This window comes from Hypomesus transpacificus, chromosome 11 (assembly GCF_021917145.1).
Source record: "Hypomesus transpacificus isolate Combined female chromosome 11, fHypTra1, whole genome shotgun sequence".
Classification (NCBI taxonomy): Eukaryota; Metazoa; Chordata; class Actinopteri; order Osmeriformes; family Osmeridae; genus Hypomesus; species Hypomesus transpacificus.
In genome coordinates, this window is record NC_061070.1 from 17,172,111 (window position 1) to 17,190,254 (window position 18,144).

The 18,144-nt window shown below is 44.3% G+C and overlaps 1 protein-coding gene across 1 annotated transcript in view; it reads left to right on the forward strand.

The window, feature by feature from the left end:
- Positions 1–3,377: 3,377 nt before the first annotated feature.
- LOC124474190 (glutamate receptor ionotropic, delta-1-like) overlaps positions 3,378–18,144 on the forward strand; it is a 146,547-nt gene continuing 131,780 nt past the window's right edge. The window contains exons 1-2 of the mRNA XM_047030128.1: positions 3,378–3,714; positions 5,548–5,703. Of these exons, the coding sequence (XP_046886084.1) occupies positions 3,636–3,714; positions 5,548–5,703 (235 nt within the window). The 5' untranslated portion in view covers positions 3,378–3,635. The remainder of the gene's footprint in view (positions 3,715–5,547; positions 5,704–18,144) is intronic.

Here is an 18,144-nt window from a genome sequence, read left to right on the forward strand (position 1 = left end):
CATAGTGGCAGAATGAACGAAAGAAAGTATTAAAGTGGAACACAAAATGCAAAATACAAAGGTTAAAAGAACATTGTTCTTTTAACCAAGATATCCTGAAACAAATCCCGAAATTGAATGGATACATAAAGACTGGTGAATCTTCATCCAGTCAAAGACAAGATCCACAGAAGGACTGCCAGCTAGCATTGGCCATCGATAATATTTCAGCGAATTTGGGAGAGTTAGTGGTATTGACACTAGTGTGTGGTATTAGTACTTTTAAGGATCTGAATACTTCTTCCACCACTGATGTTGTGATTTTGAAAACACTGTAGAGTTGGCTGTCTCAATGTGTGTGTATGTCAGTTCACCTTATTTGCATGTGGACCATATTCTAGTAAAGCACAATATTTAAGAGGGGGGGGGGGGCTCACACAAAGAGCAGCCTAGGGGCCCCTGATCACCTTAATCCGCCCCTGTATATTGGTATAATTTCATAGCTCAGTAGTCGTTCCATGAGCAAAAGTCATTAATTAAAAAGAACTTCATTAAATTACATTACTTTCTTGTTCCCTAGCATTAGATGAATAATGGGACCAGCTTGACTATTAAGAGCTATAGGCTACTGTGTGATCGAGGAGAGCACTTGAGAAGAGAATGGACCTAATCACTTAGCATAGTCTTTCACTGGACAAAATCAAAAGTCGTTTTAGTCCACTAAAATGTTTTACCCCGAGCAATAACGAAATGACTATCATACTGAGATGGAAACAAAAAACTGCTTCATGACTCGGGTTTGTGCAACCATTGAATCACCCTTTTTGGTCTAGACAGAAAGCTATTGCAACATTGCTAGCTTCAGAGCTCATTGAATGTTTTGGATTTGAGTGAAGTTTGACAACCTTTGAGATGTGTTAAATATGACCAAGAGGTATGCATCATATGTCAGGGGGATTGGGGTCCAAGAGCTCAAAGGTGTGACTAGAACACGCAAACCAAAACGATCACACGGATAATCAAGATCCCTATAAGTGCAGACCTACTAGTGGTTGTTCACAGCAAGGCAAGACACAGCATGCAACATTTCAACTATCTAAATCTACCGTCATCATAACACTACATATGTGTAGTTTGAGTCTATTATGTAATATATCTACCTGCCCTACCACTTATTCCCACCAAACTTCACCATCTAATGCAATTTATTTAGTTCACTGCGATGTACAGTATAAAGCAGTGTCAAAAAATATAAGTCTCTTGATCTATTGAAATGACAGTCAAATAGAATGCACACAGTTTGGGTGCATGGGTGCCAGATATCTTGTGTGATTATAATATCTTGTCTTTGACATGCTGTTTAAAATTCATAGAGGAGATAGTATTAAATAGTAGTAGATAGTAACCAAAGCCAAGAAATGTTTGAAATATTTTGTCAGTTGTTGAGGCAAGGGTTTTAACGATTATAAAATAGACATCCATTTTGCTGACGTAAAAATATGCTAAACCACTGGTTGAAATGCATGGAGACTGTACATGATTTGTACTTGTAGGATCTGGAACTTTATAGGCTACTGACAATATTTAAAAAATTGCCCAAATGCAATCAGACCTCCTTTAGTATAGCCATATCTAAACACGCACTGCTGTAGTTTTTTACTCTGCATGTGCTGTGGGTAGGAACCCATGCTTCCGTTTTTCCCAATATTTCCCACTCGCTATGAAATGGTCTGAAAAATCTTTGGGTTTCACCCTGGGGATTGAATCTGACAGGAGTGTATGAGTGGTTTACTAAAACAATGACGTATGCTTGTAGGGAGATGTGAGACCCTCTGGGGGTCAATCTGACAAGTGAGGACGGTGTGAGAAGAAACCACGCTGATCATCAGTGGTCATATCTACTTGTGTCCAGCAGGGGTGGTATGTGAACTGTGATTTATCAGAAATGCGGGGCACGGATTTGTGTTCAGAGTGGATGAGAAAATCATGGGTACAAAACAAAAATGTGATTAGGTTTAATGTAAATCATGTAAAATGTGTTTCTTTTTGTTGTTGTGTGTGTGTGTGTGTGTGTGGGGGGGGGGGGGGGGGGGGGGGGGACACAAAAAATGTGTCACAGAACTGTCGATTTCAGGTACGATATCCGTGGTGTATGGATAACTAACATGCACGTCTTTCTGCATGTTTTATCATCGCGCTACAGGTGAGTGATTCCACATGTTGCTAAGCGGTCGGGTGAGATCTTCTCCAGATGAGCTGTTCATCCCAGTGGTGCTGAAAGCTTGCGACCTGGTAGGCTTAATCAAACAATTAAGAAATATTTCCGTTCATTCACAGTCACAAGAAATATCCTTTAATTGTAAGATTATACCTATCATAATACTGAGTTCACTTTGTAGATTTTTCATTCTTCATCTATTGGTTACTCTTATGGCAGCTTAAAGGAAACCTAGGTGAGCATCAAGACGCCTCGTTGATCAACTCAGGCAAAAAAAATATGTGCCGATTAAGCATACAACTGGGATCGATTCTGTATGAAACCAAATTGTCAAGTATCTCTAACTAAGGCATCGGCATAGAATACAAATTGTGACAATTAGTCTACCTTAACAGCTTGTGCCGCCGACGGGGGTTATTCATTCGTTGTTCTGCATTTTTAAATCAATCAATCTGTCAAGCACACACAGACATAGGCTTATCAATCCATCAATAATACTTTGTTTGCTTCATGTTTGCAGTTCCTCTCGAGCTTCAGTTGTGAAATACAAGTCTTCCGAAATCAATTAAGATTTCAACTGTTTGGTCTGTCATCCATCACCCGGCAACACGCTTAAGGATGTCCGTTATTTGGCAACATCTGTAGTCTGCATAGCTGCCATAGCTATACTTGCATCGGCGTTGCAAAATATTTCCATTGTCATATTCTCATTTTCAACTTGTGGGAAAGAGATAGGCTAAATGTATCAAATAATTACTTTCGACTTTTCAAAGTAACATCATGGGCTTCAGGATACTTTGTCCGTTGACATTTTGCTTTGAGAACCTGCAAAATAGAGCTGCTGCTGTCGATTATATTCGGATATATTTCCGACGTTTGTAGTTTGTTTCGTACCTCAAACCGAAGCCAATCTCTTGTTGCCGACCAGCCTCCAGGTGAACTCCGCTGTCCCGCATCTTTCTCCGGCTAGAACTAATTCCATTTCTACCCGGCTTCTTAGGACAGCACCAAGACGTAAAGTCTGCAGTCACGTGGTCGGGTGAACAAACTAGAGAGCAATTCGGTTTGTGCTGGCCTATGTGTGTGTATGTGAGTGTGTGTGTCTGCCTGGTTAGGGGGGGGGGGGGTACCTCCTCCGCGTTTTTGCAGCTTGCCATGCTTTAGACACTGAGCGCTGGAGAGAGTGATAGTGAGACGGAACACCCGGGCTCACTGACGATCATTTTATTGGAACCTCCGGTTTCACTACCTTTCTCTCTCTCTCATACCCCCACTTACCTTCATAATTGCCCTTTTTTACAAGTACAAGTTTGACTTTGCGTTTTTGAAAAGCTGTTGTTTCTGATTCGCTGCATTGTGATCATCTATTTTGTGGTGCCCGTCTGGATTGTAGGATAGCCGAGAAAGCTTGGATGAGCTGCTTCACCGACACCCGGAGATGGAGTTGCTGTTGATATGCCTTTCCCTGTGGATATTGCAATGCAATTCTGCCAGAGCGGACTCCATCATTCACATTGGTAAGGATCCCAGAGGAACTATGTGGTTATAGTGTGGTTGTAGAAGCAGAGCTCTTTCACTTGCAAATATGTTTTGAATGCAATATCCGCCTAAAACGTCAGGGTATGGACTGGAAAAATGTTTGAAGTGTGGCTGGTCTATTTGGGGCTATATGCGGCAAATGGAAAATTTGAATCTGGTCAAATTAGGCAACATCTTTCTTGTAAAGTTGAAAGTTTCGGTGCACAATATAGGTGCGTTTCTTTGCTTATATATCCTCATTTTACCTTTAGCCATTATAACTTGTTTGAAATTTTCTTAAACATTGCATTAGGCGGGCAGGCAATACACTGACCAACATTGCTTCTGAATCATCGATCAAGTCCCAAACTGATCCAATATCACAGTTTGAATTAGCTACATGATTTCTCCGCCGTACATTTACATCATCTTTTAAATAATCGAACTCCCATATCTGAAGCCAAGCCCCCCGCCTTAACCCGTCACAAGTCTGAACTTTCAATCCAACGTGACCGCAATATCAATACAAATGGTCATGTCAATGGCTTTTCATTGTACGAGATTCAAAACGCATTTTCGTTTTTCAAGTAATAGAATAATAGTTATCTAATAGTTAGCTACACCTTCATTTGGATTTTACACGTTTGTCAAAAAACAAGAAATTATATTGCGGAAAGGTTACGGACATAAACGGGCCAGAAATATGATTGACTTTGGGCTACTCGATGGTCTAGAAAACTGGCGACGCCTATAAAAAAACACACCATCGAAACATATTGTTTGGTTTGGTTTAAAATATTCTCGACAAGAGACATCACAGTGTTTTTTTATTCCACACACTCTCTCTCTCTCTCTCTCTCTCTCTCTCTCTCTCTCTCTCTCTCTCTCGCTCTCGCTCTCTCTCTCTCTCTCTCTCTCTCTCTCTCTCTCTCACGCACATGCGCGCGCGCGCACACACACACACACAGATAGCTCCATCAAAGACGAGAGAGGGACAGAGATTGAGAAATCCATCACTTGCACAGGCATTCAATCCATTACATTATGTTATTAGGGTCATTATAGTTTCATATATTAAATAGACTCTGACTTGGAATATGTTGTCTTTAATTCAAGTAACATAGTGTGACACGCATATCTAATTAGATGGTCTCACTTGGTTGCAATAAGAGCAGCAAAATCATACACATTATGGCAATTATCTGGGAAATTGCGTTAGGCCTCGGTAACCACGTCACCAGTTATGATTACCTGGATAATAGCGCCTCAGTTAGTTCGAGGTTATTTTCTGTTGTAATCCCTAACACTTCGAAAAACGATGTGCTGCCTTCAGGGAGTTTTCACGTTGAGATGCATCTGTCTGAATAACTAGTAGTGCTGAGTTAAACCGTTTTCACAGTTGCTGTAAGTCTGGCTCTGGCATAGAGTAAGACACGTAATTCACTCAATGATCACTGGGTAAGGATGACCCTCTCCAATGTGCTGAAATTAAGGTCATTGCAACTCACTCAAAGGAAATAATAGATAAACTCTCTGCCATGCATATGTCTGAACTACAGATGGCCAGTCCCATTCACAATATGTATGGGCGTACTCAGATTTTTTGGGGCCTTTAACCTTTAAATTGCTCAGGGAGTCTTTAAATGCAAAATACACAGTAGGTTACACCATACCCTTATACCAACCTCACAACACTGAAAAATGGCGTGGGCTGTAAACTGAATGTTCTATTGGTAGTCTAGTGGCTGAAGCTCCCTACTGTTTAACAAGAGACTGTATCTAAAAACTAAAGTCAAACTTAAACCCAAAGACAATGGCTTTTTCTCCAACAGGTGCCATATTTGAGGAAAACGCAGTGAGGGATGACGAGATTTTTCAACTTGCCATCTCAGACCTAAGCCTCAACGACGACATCCTGCAGAGCGAGAAAATTACCCACTCTGTAAAACTTATTGAGGCCAACAACCCCTTTCAGGCGGTGCAGGAAGGTAAGCGTTGTCCCTCGGAAAATGATTGACTCACGGGTTTCTTTTATTGCGGACCAGTTCCCGCCGTGTCACATTTAATTTGTCATGTTTTTTTGTCAAATTATCGGCAATTTGCCCACACTGGTAGCCTACTATTAGAATAAATGACCAAAACCAATCCATTAAACAAATAACATGCCTTCACATTTAACAGTTGCGAGTTATCATTCGTCATTTGGTTGACAAAGTCTGAATTGATCTGCAGAAGCCATGGTCACCTATATATGAAAATGGCAAAACCATTGGGGTGAATTAAATGATCCTCAAAACCTGTTTGATATCTAGTTCTGTGTGTGTTCATGCGAACACTGTGTGCTGTGTTGTAATTACGTGTTGCCCCTGCCCCCCTCAGTTATTCATGAGTTCCAGATATATGAAGACTACTTTACATGCTGATTGAAAAGGTCAGATTCTACCAAGTCGATATGTTGATTCACATCAAGCATGGGGCGTGAACAAGTGGGACGTACAGACACCACCTACAGAACCTCCTCACCTATGAAAGCTGATGTGAAAACGGTGTCATGATTGTGAATTCGCGAGCAATGACAGCCATACCAATGGAAGACACCCAGTGCAGACACCAGATAAAGCACTTGCTAAGGTGTATTTAGTCTGCAGCTACAGCTGAATTTCCATCCAGCTTCTGCATGATGGCCTCTGAGTAAATGTTTGAGAGGGAACACAGTTACGTGCTTCATGCGTTCTTCCAAGGTTGTTCAGTGCCATTGAGCTGTGTTTTTGTACAGTGCTGATTGCTCTGGCTGGCCGATTGAGAAACGTCTGTTGAACGAAACCCTGAATGGGTTTCCAGATGCCACGGCCATCTATGGTCCTCTGCTTTGTCAACCTGGCATGTTCCCTCCTTCCCAGTTTCTTCCTCGTAGAAGAGGTCCTCTTATTCAAAAACGCTTCCTAATAAACTAAGGCGTGTAGAAACATTCTCTGGACGGTTCCAGACATTGTTCTTTGACCTCTTCCTGGTGCCTCGAAAAACACTCAAATCTCTCTCAACATATATTTTTTATAATAAAATCATATACTTATGGTTTCATTAACCACAGTCTTCAGTAAGAATGCAGCCTACTTTCAATAACCTAGTAGATGTTCAGAAACCAATATCTTGTCTTTCTGTGGAAAATGTCACAACTTGATTTCTACTGCTGGTTACCACCATAGTGATCCATAGGATCAGATGTGTTTGATAAATATTTCTAAATCAAGGAGTCAGATAGCTGAGCGGGTAGGGAGTCGGGCTAGTAATCTGAAGGTCGCTGGTTCGATTCCTGGCTGTGCCAAATGACGTTGTGTCCTTGGGCAAGGAACTTCACCCTACTTGCCTCGGGGAAATGTCCCTGTACTTACTGTAAGTTGATCTGGATAAGAGCGTCTGCTAAATGTAAATGTAAAATGTGAATGCTACTGGTTTGTTTAAAATTCACATCAGTAGACAACAGTATTCAAATGCCAACAATTAATTTGAAAGGCCTGATGCAGATGCTGCCGTAGATCAGTGGCGTAGCCGGAATAATATTTTGGGGTAGGCCTTAGAAAGGCCTGTGCTTCACCACAGGTAACTGTGGCTACGCCCCTGCCATAGATGCAGTAACTTACTTCTACAAATACCCAAGGGAGTTCTGTCAAGTCACAGAAATCGTACCACCTGTATGAAATTGTTTACAATGTTCAGTTGTCACCATCATTACTCACTGTCAATTTAGTCACCCCCAATTACTCATCTTCAGTTTTGAATTACAAAAGTGTTTTGGCATTACAGTGATGATTGACAATTCGTTGAATTTGAGATGATATGAAACGAAACCTGATTCTGTCTGTGAAACCTTTCATTTGGTTCTGGGGGATAACTTGCTAGCTGGGAGACTAAATGAAGGAGTTGACAGCAGATGTTCAATTCTGGCAGCCAACCAGACAGATCAGAGCATAGGAGTTCATATTTACATACAACAACAACAACAGGACAGTCTTCTGGGTACCAAGGCTGATTAACAGCAACTTCCAATCTACTGAGCTGATTCCTCTATTTTGCTGTTATTGCTTGACTTGCTATATAACGTTTTATAGCTGTCCCGGTCTTTATTGGTGATAATCAGTACACATGTTCAACACACAGACAAACAAAGTTGATATGTACCAGTGGATTAAGTTTAGGGATTAAGGTTAGGGTTAGGGGAAGTTTATAGTGAATAGTTTCTAGTGGATCAGTACCTTTCAGTCAAGCCTCTTTAAACCTGGTCAAAACTTGACCGACATCAGCTCTCCTCTTACCTTGCTTGACATTCGTTTTGACATTCTATAGAAGGGCTGGTTTGAGGGTGGCAAGGCTCGGGGGGTGGCAGAGCGATCGATGAGACCCTAGGATCGATGAGCCTCCCTGGGCCAGGGTAGTGTCTGAGATGGTGGGGGAGGTGATGGAGGTGCAGCGGGTGGGTGAGTGACAGTAGGGTCTCCTTGACCTTTGCTGTGCTCTTTTCCTCACATTCAACCCACTGTGAGTGGCAGCTAGACCCCTGCCAACACATACCAGGGAGGTGGGAGCAGAGAGACGGGGGGCTGGGGGGACGGAAAACAATGAGAAGACGAGAATAGCCAGACGGAAACCAAGGAAGTGTGCTGAGAGGAGGAGTTTAAGGAATGAGGATTAGAAAGGCCTGGAGAGTGGAGAAGGAGGGCGAGGAGAAGGAAGGGGAGGGGGAGGAGGAGGAAGAGGGGGAGGAGGAGGGGAGGAGGATGAGGGGAGAAGGAGGAGGGGGAGGAGGAGGAAGATGGGTACATCCTGTACCATCGCAGAGCAGAACGAACATTGGTCAGGTGTTGATGATCAGTAAAGAGGAGGCAGGCAGTCTACTCACACCCTGAGAGGACAGACCTAACATCAGGTCTGTTTTTGATCCTTCCACTGAAAAATGGAAGTAACATGAAGTAATCTGTTGAGTGCTTTGTCTGTAGCCTCCTTTGCACATACACTCACACCCCAGCCAACCTCTACTGCCCCTGCATTTTCATTCAACCCCCTCCCAAGCTAACGTCAAGGACAAACTAATAACAACCCCACACCTCTCTTACCACCCCATCTCTCTTACTACCCCTCCTTTCTTACCACCCCCATCTCTTACCACCCCTCCTCTCTTACTACCCCTCCTCTCTTACTACCCTTCCTCTTTTACCACCCCCCTCTCTTACTACCCTTCCTCTCTTACCACCCCCCCTCTCTTACTACCCCCCCTTTCTTACCACCCCCCCTCTCTTACTACCCCCCCTCTTACTACCCTTCCTCTCTTACCAGCCCCCCTCTCTTACTACCCCCCCTCTCTTACTACCCTTCCTCTCTTACCACCCCCCCTCTTACTACCCCCTCTCCTTCTCCCCCCTCCTCTCCTTCTCCCCCCTCCTCTCCTACTTCCCCCTCCTATGCCACTATGACTTCCATAGTCAGAAAGCACCAGGTTCCATTACATATTAAATCACAGGTGAAACATCACTTTGTGGAAAATGTGCATGGCAAAGATTCAAATCTCCTTTAACAGTCTATGCCAACCCAACACTCTCCCACCTGAGTCCCCACTTGAGACAACTCATTACAGGGCGCCCTCTCCACAAGAAGGAACACGGGCCTCTCACCAGTACGGTCCCGCTGCTTAAATAACCCCTGAGTAAATCTCCATAATGGATTTGTTTGTGTTTTCATGTCTATTTACCGGGCGTGTAGAGCGGAGAACAGTCGGCCATTTTTCCCCAACCTGTTAATTACCCGATGGTTGTTTTGAATCCGTCATAAGCTCCAAGACCCCGCTGGGCTCCAATCAGCTGAGTGAGGCTGCAGCAGAGGTATACCTTTCACCGTTTAATCCTCGTCAAACGCAACCCCTGTAATTATCTGGCATGACGCTCCAGGGATGTTGTCCGAGCCGGGTTATTGTCCGCCGATAGTGTGGCGTGTTTAGCTTGAGCTACGAGTAGGAACAATCGGGAGATTGCTAGCCAAGAGTCTGTGTGTGTTTTCCGCGATAAAACTAGAGCAGTTCTCAGACTCTCATGCAAAGGTGCGTTGCGCCCTGAAAGTGTGTTTTGGATCCGTCAATACGCTGAGCTGGCAGTTCGTGACTTAATCCGTATGCGCTGTGTGTATGTCTGCACAAGATTATTGAGCTGTTTTTAACTTTGCATCCAACTTGCCCACATATGTCAGTGCTGGAAATATATTCACTGACTCTATTTGCCCCCATATACAGCAGCTAGACTTTATAAATTCTTCCATGTTGTGCATCTGTCCACACTGTTGGAGTTGGTTTCAAATAAAGAGGGAATTAGACATCTGAATCGTCAACCTTTCGTCCCCTGAGGTATGAGAAGCAGTATGCAGATAACATGCTGTCCACTGTTCCTTCTGGATGAGATAGTCAGGAACAGGGCTGGAACATGTGTCAGAGCTGGGAGATAGTCAGGAACAGGGCTGGAACATGTGTCAGAGCTGGGAGATAGTCAGGAACAGGGCTGGAACATGTGTCAGAGCTGGGGAGAAAGGCGATGTGATCCCTGGGGTCGGGTGTGCCTGTGCCTGCATGTGTTACATGTGTGTGTCTCTGTGTGCGGGTCTCTGTGCGTGCGTCACAGTTTGGGCCACCGCTCCTAAATGTCTGCTCTGTCCCCCTCCTCCTGTGTCCTCGCCAGGGGAAGGGGTTTGCTGAACCCTCCTCGCCAGGCTGCGGCCTCTCTTTGTCACTCTGCTCTCTGCTCTGGGAGAGTTTCTGTCACCCAGGTCAGTGACTCCGCTGCCTACTCTGGGACTAGCCTCCTTTCAGGTTCTCAGACAATTCTGAAATATCTCTACGTCGAGCATCAAGTTATTTCCTTCTTGGAAATCCCCATAGAGGCCGTTACCACGGTGAATGTGATTGGACTCTGTAGTCAGTGCCTCGGTTCTTAAGTTGATAATCTTCCACCAATGAGCCATAGCTCTGATCTGTATTCAAAGACCCCATCAGCATCTTTTTAAATGTCACCGCAAGCTGGGATTGTGGTAAGCCTTTAATTTGGTTATCTGAAAACAAGCTGGTCTATTTGAAGGGTGGCACTAAGTTAGGGTGGATGGTAGCAATGTGCCAGCTTCTTTTTCCCCACTCATTCCCTTGATATCAGCAGTTTTTTAAGAAATGAAGTAGGAAATATGTTTGGATTCTGATGTAAACAGATGCGCTGTAATGCTCTAATGAGGGTGTCTATTCACACCAGCCTCTTCTGTTTCAATTCATCACTCTGACTCCCTAACTGACTAAGAAGCGATCGTTGCTCTTTTCATGTGGCAGTATAAAAGGTTTGTCAAGATTTTCGGGTACTTCTCCAACAACAAATAAAAAGATGCTTAAACCGTCGCATGTCTGCCTCTGGAACGTTGCATATGCTGTTAGGAGGCACCTACGCAGAGTGGTGAAGAGTCAGGGAAGGGAACGCAGTCGTAAGTTTCGGGTAACGCAAAGCTATCGCAAATACACGTCCCCAAGGACAGCTACAGGTTTCCCCTCAGTACGGTCTGTTCATCTTGCTGAGACAGTTTGACAGAGGGCTGTGTGGGCAAGATCAGTATGACAAATGCTGTTGCTGTGCCGTGACCCCAACCAGACCTCCAACCACCACGGATTGGATATCAATACCACTCCACCTGCCGGAGTGATGTAGCGGCGAAGAGGGGATGGAGGGGCTGATTGGATGTGGCTCAGATGGTCCATCCAATAGGACAGACGGCAATCGGCGGTCTCAGCATCCACTGTTACAACATGGAGGACACCCAGTTTCTGGTGTCGTTTTTGTCCACGACTTGACATGGTTCGACTGCCCACGATGTGCTCGAGACTGTGGGGGTGGGAAGAGAGTGGAGGAGGATGGCGAGGGCAGGTGTTGGAAGGCGGAGGGGGTAGTAGGTGGGTAGGAACCCTCCGCACACCCCCACCCTCCTCAAGCTGAGGAGCTTTGAGGGCAGTGTGTATAATTGACTACCCACCACCTGCACACCATTGGCGGAAAACGACTCCATTCCAGAGCGGAAGACAAGGAGCGCAAAATAACCCCTGGAGTAAATCCTATTAGAGTATAAACAGGAGGCAGCCTAAGGAACACTGCCTGTCTCCATCCCACCTCTCTCCCCTTCATCTCATGGAGGGAGAGGGAGAGGGAGAGGGAGAGGGAGAGGGAGAGGGAGAGGGAGAGGGAGAGGGAGAGGGAGAGGGAGAGGGAGAGGAAAAAAAAGAAAAAAAGATCCCTCTATGAGAACGAGAATGGAGGTGAGAGAGATAGATACATAGATAGATAGGCAGAGAGAGAAACGTGGATGGAGGACAGTGTAAGAGAGATAGAGATAAAGAGTGAGACAGAGAGATAGAGAGAAAGAGAGAGACAGAGAGAGAGAGAGAGCGCAACATCAACAGGAGCACGACAAAAAAACAGACAATCTTTTGAAACAGTAACTGTTGGCTCGGTTCACAGCCACTGTGCCACATTCACTGCAAGGCAAACGACACACTGTGTCGTCGTAGCATTGTCTGTAGTATGGCCCAGTAACACAGACCAGCTCAGCATCCCTGAGTGGGACCATCTGCTCTTTAGTGGCTCTCTCCTCCACACAGCACACCCACCTCTCCTGCATCGACAGCACAGATAGCTCCTGTACACTGACAGGTGCCGTGTTACCTGCGGACACCAGGCGATGAACACATTCTAGAAGTGTGATTCCCCCAAAATGGAAATCCAGCCCGACTCACTCCTGTTGTGACACCTGTTGTATTGATAACGTTCAGGGGAGGGATATTGCATTTGAACACTTTCGGACAGAGCCTTTCAGCTGGATCAGTTGTCAGCGATGGAAAACGATAATGTTTTAATGCGTTGCTTCATCTCCCATGCATCAAGTCAGTATTGGAGAAGAGATTGAGCCTATTATCTAGCCCTATCCCTGTTTAACCATCTGCTCAGGACAGCAAGGGCCTGTTGATAGCTGCTTCTGGTACTGGAGATTGTTGATGAATTACTGATGCATTGCTTTTGACACAGCTATTGATTACGCACAACATCGCTTAACCAAACAGAAATGCCCTCTGCATCCTTAGTAACAATATATGTTAGTATGTTGCAGTTTTAAATGGGTTGACAACGTCAATCAGGCGCCTGCATGGTAGCGAGCAGTTGAATCTTAAAGCAGATTAGGTGTGTTTTTCGGGAAGCAGGAATGACAAGAGAAGATATGAGGCAGTCCATCAGAATAGAGGTACAGCAACACATCTCTAAGCAGCACGTAAAGAGCTGGCATTAATTATGAATCTGCCTGGGGATAGGCATATACGGACTGGAGAGGGAGATGTGTGTGGAATGTACATCCACTGGCCCTCTTTAAGCTCTAGTCAGTGTGAATGATTCATTATTCCTCTATGCTGTGGCCCAGTTGAGTAGACTACTCATAGTCCATTATCCCATCACTGGCAGCTATGGCCTCATTTACACCAACTGAGATACAGAATCAGTTTCCATATCGCTGGGCAACTTACTCGCCATCGCCAGTTTAACCCACTTTGCTTCCGCCTACAGGAATCAAAGTGCTGCCTTGGAGTTTGAGATGTGTGTGTATAACCATGCATAATAAATTGTTTGTTTCGGGGTTTGGCCGATTTTGTATGTCCTAATGCATGTTGTGTGTCTTGTTGTATGTGTTCTGCTAACTGTAACGTGTACAGAGAACAAGAACATCTGACCCCTAAGAACTACACAGTGTGTGTGTGTGTGTGTGTGTGTGTGTGAGGACAGTATGAGTGGGTGAGGACGATATGCATGCGCTTGGATACATGAGCTGAGGGTGAGAATGTGGATGGGTTTGCTAGGAGCAGTGTATTAAGCCAAGTCCTCAGTCATCGTCCAGACTGCCCCCTTGCCTACACCAAAAGACGGCCTTTGGATACACAATACCCCAAATGCTTCATACATAATAAAGTCACCTTACTAAATAAACATGTAGAACACAGCATTATTTATGTTCGCATGTATTATAAATACATGCAGGCTGAATAATTTAATGTTCTGCTCCCCTGTGTGATTATCGACAGGGCTGGAAACAATGGGCATGCTGTTATTAATTAGGCTCATGGATATTTCAGATGGATCTCAGTGTACACAACTTAAAAGCACAGACTGGTCTGATCCACCTGGGCTATACTGAATTAGCAGGAGGGAGAAGAACGCTAAACTCTCCCTGGCTACAGCGTGGAACACTAGACAACTTCATAATCATAAGCCTTAGGGTCGTCGAATCACATCACACTTCACCAGATTTTAATTTGGCAGGCCACATTCGACTGTGCATTAAATTGGTGAGCGATCTACTTTACTAACACATGCACAAGCCTCTAAGCAAGAAGAGAGAGAAGAAGAAGAAGAAGAGTTAAGTTCCGGATCTGATTTGTTTTGAAACCGTAAACTGTATTGAAATCCGCCAGTCGCTGAAAGCCATATGTTTGGAACAACAGAGGGAGTAGGAGGGGTAGGAGGGGATGAGCGCTAGTTAGCTGGAGGGGAGAGAGAGAGGCGGATCCATCTCTAATCGTGTCCGTCCTCCTCACAGTGGGGCGGATGTCTGTCCTGCCCGTTTACATCGATGCCAGCCTTCTCTCAGCCAACACACAGAAGGGAGACATACAGGATAGAGAATCTACCCTGAATAGCTCTTCTTACCATGTTCTTCCAAATACAGTAGGGATACTATCAGCACGGAAATTAATGACAGATTGACGAAGGCAATTTTATTTTCCGTTCTTGTAATTTCTTTATAAAATAAGCGATATCTAAAGATCATTATGTATCAGTGACAACTTCCCTGTCTGACTCGGTGGTCATGTGACCTGATATACGCGCTAGTAGGGAAAACTGCCTCGCGCTTGGCAGTCATCCACTTAATTGTTTGGATATTGAATGGCATTGATTGCTCTACTACAGGACTAATGGTCACCATGTGATGCCCCTCTCGTGGTTTATTGCTTTAATAATCTATCAGTACCATCACAAAACTAGCTCAACATTGCAAATATAGGAAGACAAAATGAAGAATTAGCTAACTGGTTGGTAGCTGAAGGTGGCTACAACCGATAGTCCATACATCCGATCTGGTGCTTTGGAGAACTGGATGTGAGCTACAGAATAGCACATCCGCGTTCGGGAGCAAGACGTACATTTTTACACCAACTGTCAGGTACAATACTACAGGGAGAAGTTAGGGTGTGGAAAAAATAAAGAAATATATGAGAGAGAATATAGTTTGTGCTTGGCAAAGGCAAGCCAATTAATTATTATACATTTGCTGTGTGAAATCGAAAGCTCTGAACATATTAAGCAACTGGCATCATTCTTTTACCAAACACAACCCAAAGAAGTGGGTCTATAGAAGATTGTGTCTGCAGCCTCGGGGACTAGCTCTGGATGTTCCTGCTGCAGAGTTAATGGGATCTTCATGGACTGTGTGTGTTGGCTAGCCGTCCATGATGGTTAACGTTCTTCCATAGAGAGCGATGCAGATTTCTTTCTCTGCTCCCCTTAACGTTTCTGTCTGAGGGTCTTTGGGATGTTTTCTTTATCATGGTTAGTCTCCCAGACCAAAGTCTGTTGGCCCCGAAGCTACTGCGTTTTTCGCTAATAGAGATCTGCTGATCTATTGTTGGCACAATATGTTTTTTCTGTTGTGGTCATTGTTAGGGTCAGTGTGCCAATATGTGATCATCTCTGAAGACCTCCAGCTACCCAGCTATTCTAAAGCCACCCTTTAATAGCTTAAACAGTTTCAATACACTGTTAATGTAATAGGGTCATTGTTTCCTTCGAAACCAACCCAATTCCCTAACACACCAAAATAGCGATAGCATAAAAAAAAAATCTACAATAGCAAACCTATCAAGGTAAAACCCTTTCGCGATCAAGGAATTACCTGAAGGAATGGAGGAAGGATTCCTGAAGGAATTACCATCCAGGAGTGCATTGTGACTGTGGTTTAGGCTGATGACAGCTTTAGTGTGGAGCATGATCCGAGTCAGATATCAGTGAGTGGGACCTCAATCCTCTCCTGTCTGCCTGTGCAGGCTAGCAGCTTAGCCAGCGTGCTTTGTGAGTCCTCTCTGTCATCCCCTCTGAAGAGGTGGAACCCATCAGGATTTTCCCTTGCAGACCGTGTTAATCTCTGATTCTGACTCCAAACGGCAGTAATGCAGAGAATAGATCTGGAGGGATATTATCAATAATCTCGGGTTGTCACATAATGCATGCCCTTGTATTTGACCATACTCATGTCCAATTACATTCATCCAAACACAGACCCTTTTTTTTTTTGCGTTGTTGACGAAAACATTTTAAACTTCAAAACTTGGCCAGGAAAAGATACCTCCCACCTGTCTTAGGTAAAGATCAATGGAGGTTTGAAAAGAAAAGGGGGAAAAAAAAACAGGAATTAAACTGTAGCCTGTAACAACGATTGTGTGCTTGTGTTCTGAGCAGGCAGATGCCAGGCAGATGCCAGGCGGATGCCAGGCAGAGTGAAGGCTTGTCTGCCTCGTGCCAAGCCCTGGCTCATCTTGAGCCTCAAACTAACGATCGCCGCATTAAGACAGATCAGCACAATTTGAGCAGCGGGGGTTGAAAAAAATCTGTCAGAATTGACGATTCTCTCGTTTAATCCCCTGCGGAGAATCTAGACCCGTGTTTCTGAATGATCTGGACAAACTGCTGTGATCAAAGGGATGGACGTTTCTCTTCCACCCCTCAGGAAACCACTGACTCCTGTCTTCCTTGTGTCGGAGGGCAGTCGCCATGTTTGGACTTGTGCCATCAACCCCCCCCAACCCCCAAGTACTCAACCAGAGTACACTACTTCGTATCATGTGAAAACCCTGCACTCCACACACAGGCATATAAGGATAAGGATAATTTGTCATTCCAAAAACATGTACATGAGCTGGAACAAAATTTGGTAATGAGGTCCGGTTGAAACCACTCACAAATAAATAACTAAACTACTTATCTTAAATAAATACAACAAATACAGACAACCAATCACACACATATATATATATATATATATATATATATATATATATATATATATATACATGCAGCACATTTAGTCTTGACATCTGGGTAGTTTCTGTGTCCAGACTCCTTCCACTGTGGCAGGCCGTGTTAGCTGAGTCCTGAAAGCGCTCCAACCCTACAATTCCACCCACCAGGATGAATTTGGTTTTATATCTCATCTCCCTGTCCAGATATAACAGACTGTCAGTCAGGGAGATAATGGAGGACAATCCCTTAGGTCATAATTACTTTGCAATTTAACATATGGAGAGGGTGACCTTATCCTAACCTTTCTCAATTATACGTAAAAAAACCCAGAATGCTGTTCTGCCATGAAAATCGTTGAGGGGGGTCTAAGCTCAGCGGGAAGTTGAGACATTTGAGACAGAGATGAATTGGGCTGTGATTTATTTTGGGACGAAAAAGCAATTATTTATTTAAAAAACGCAATCTTCAGCCTAATTTCTAATCGAAAGTATTGATCTAACATTGGGAGGGAGGGAGGATTTGTAAACGTGTGTGTGTGTTGGGAGAGTGTTCCAGCATTGATTGTTGGTACCCCTCTCTGAGCACAAGGGGGATGCAGAGATGACCGACCACATTTTGAAAAGTAAACCTTGGAGATGTTGTTCCGTCCACATCCCTACAGTATGAATCCTCTTTCTGTAATATATTTTACTTCCACATCCCCCTGCTCTCATCCGAAACCCTTCTGCTGTTATATAGATCCGATCGGATTTCCCTGAGGATTGCAGGTAAGGCTGAGCCTCTGACTGGTCTCACCTGGGCACTTTGTCCTAATGCCTGCTGCCAATTGATCACTCAGCATTGATGCCAATTCATCTTCCTGTTCTTTTTTGCGTCTATTTTTTTTTTTTTTAGGTTCTATGGTAACCGACAGATTCATGGGATCCTGTCAATTGTTGATCCGTTGGTTGCAGATATACAACCTTTTTAAAAGTACCCACTGTAGTTTCTGGAGAGTGCTAAAGTCTAGCGGTGCGCTGCAATCTTTAGCATCGCATTTATGGTTTTATCCATAGAGACGAAGGTCGGTTCTATCCATGGAGACAATAGTGAAAGACTGAGAGAGACACGTCAGGATTTAAGAGAGAAGGACTCCTCCCTCCCAGATAATGTGGGCCTGAAAAATGAACTCCCGTTCCTCTCAATGTAGAATCAGAAGCTTGATTTGATTAGGAGAGAAGCCATACGTTATGCCGTGTTGGGCTACCGTGTTCATCGCGTGATGGCCGTGCCCTGACTCGTACATCAAGCTGCCATGAGCAGAAT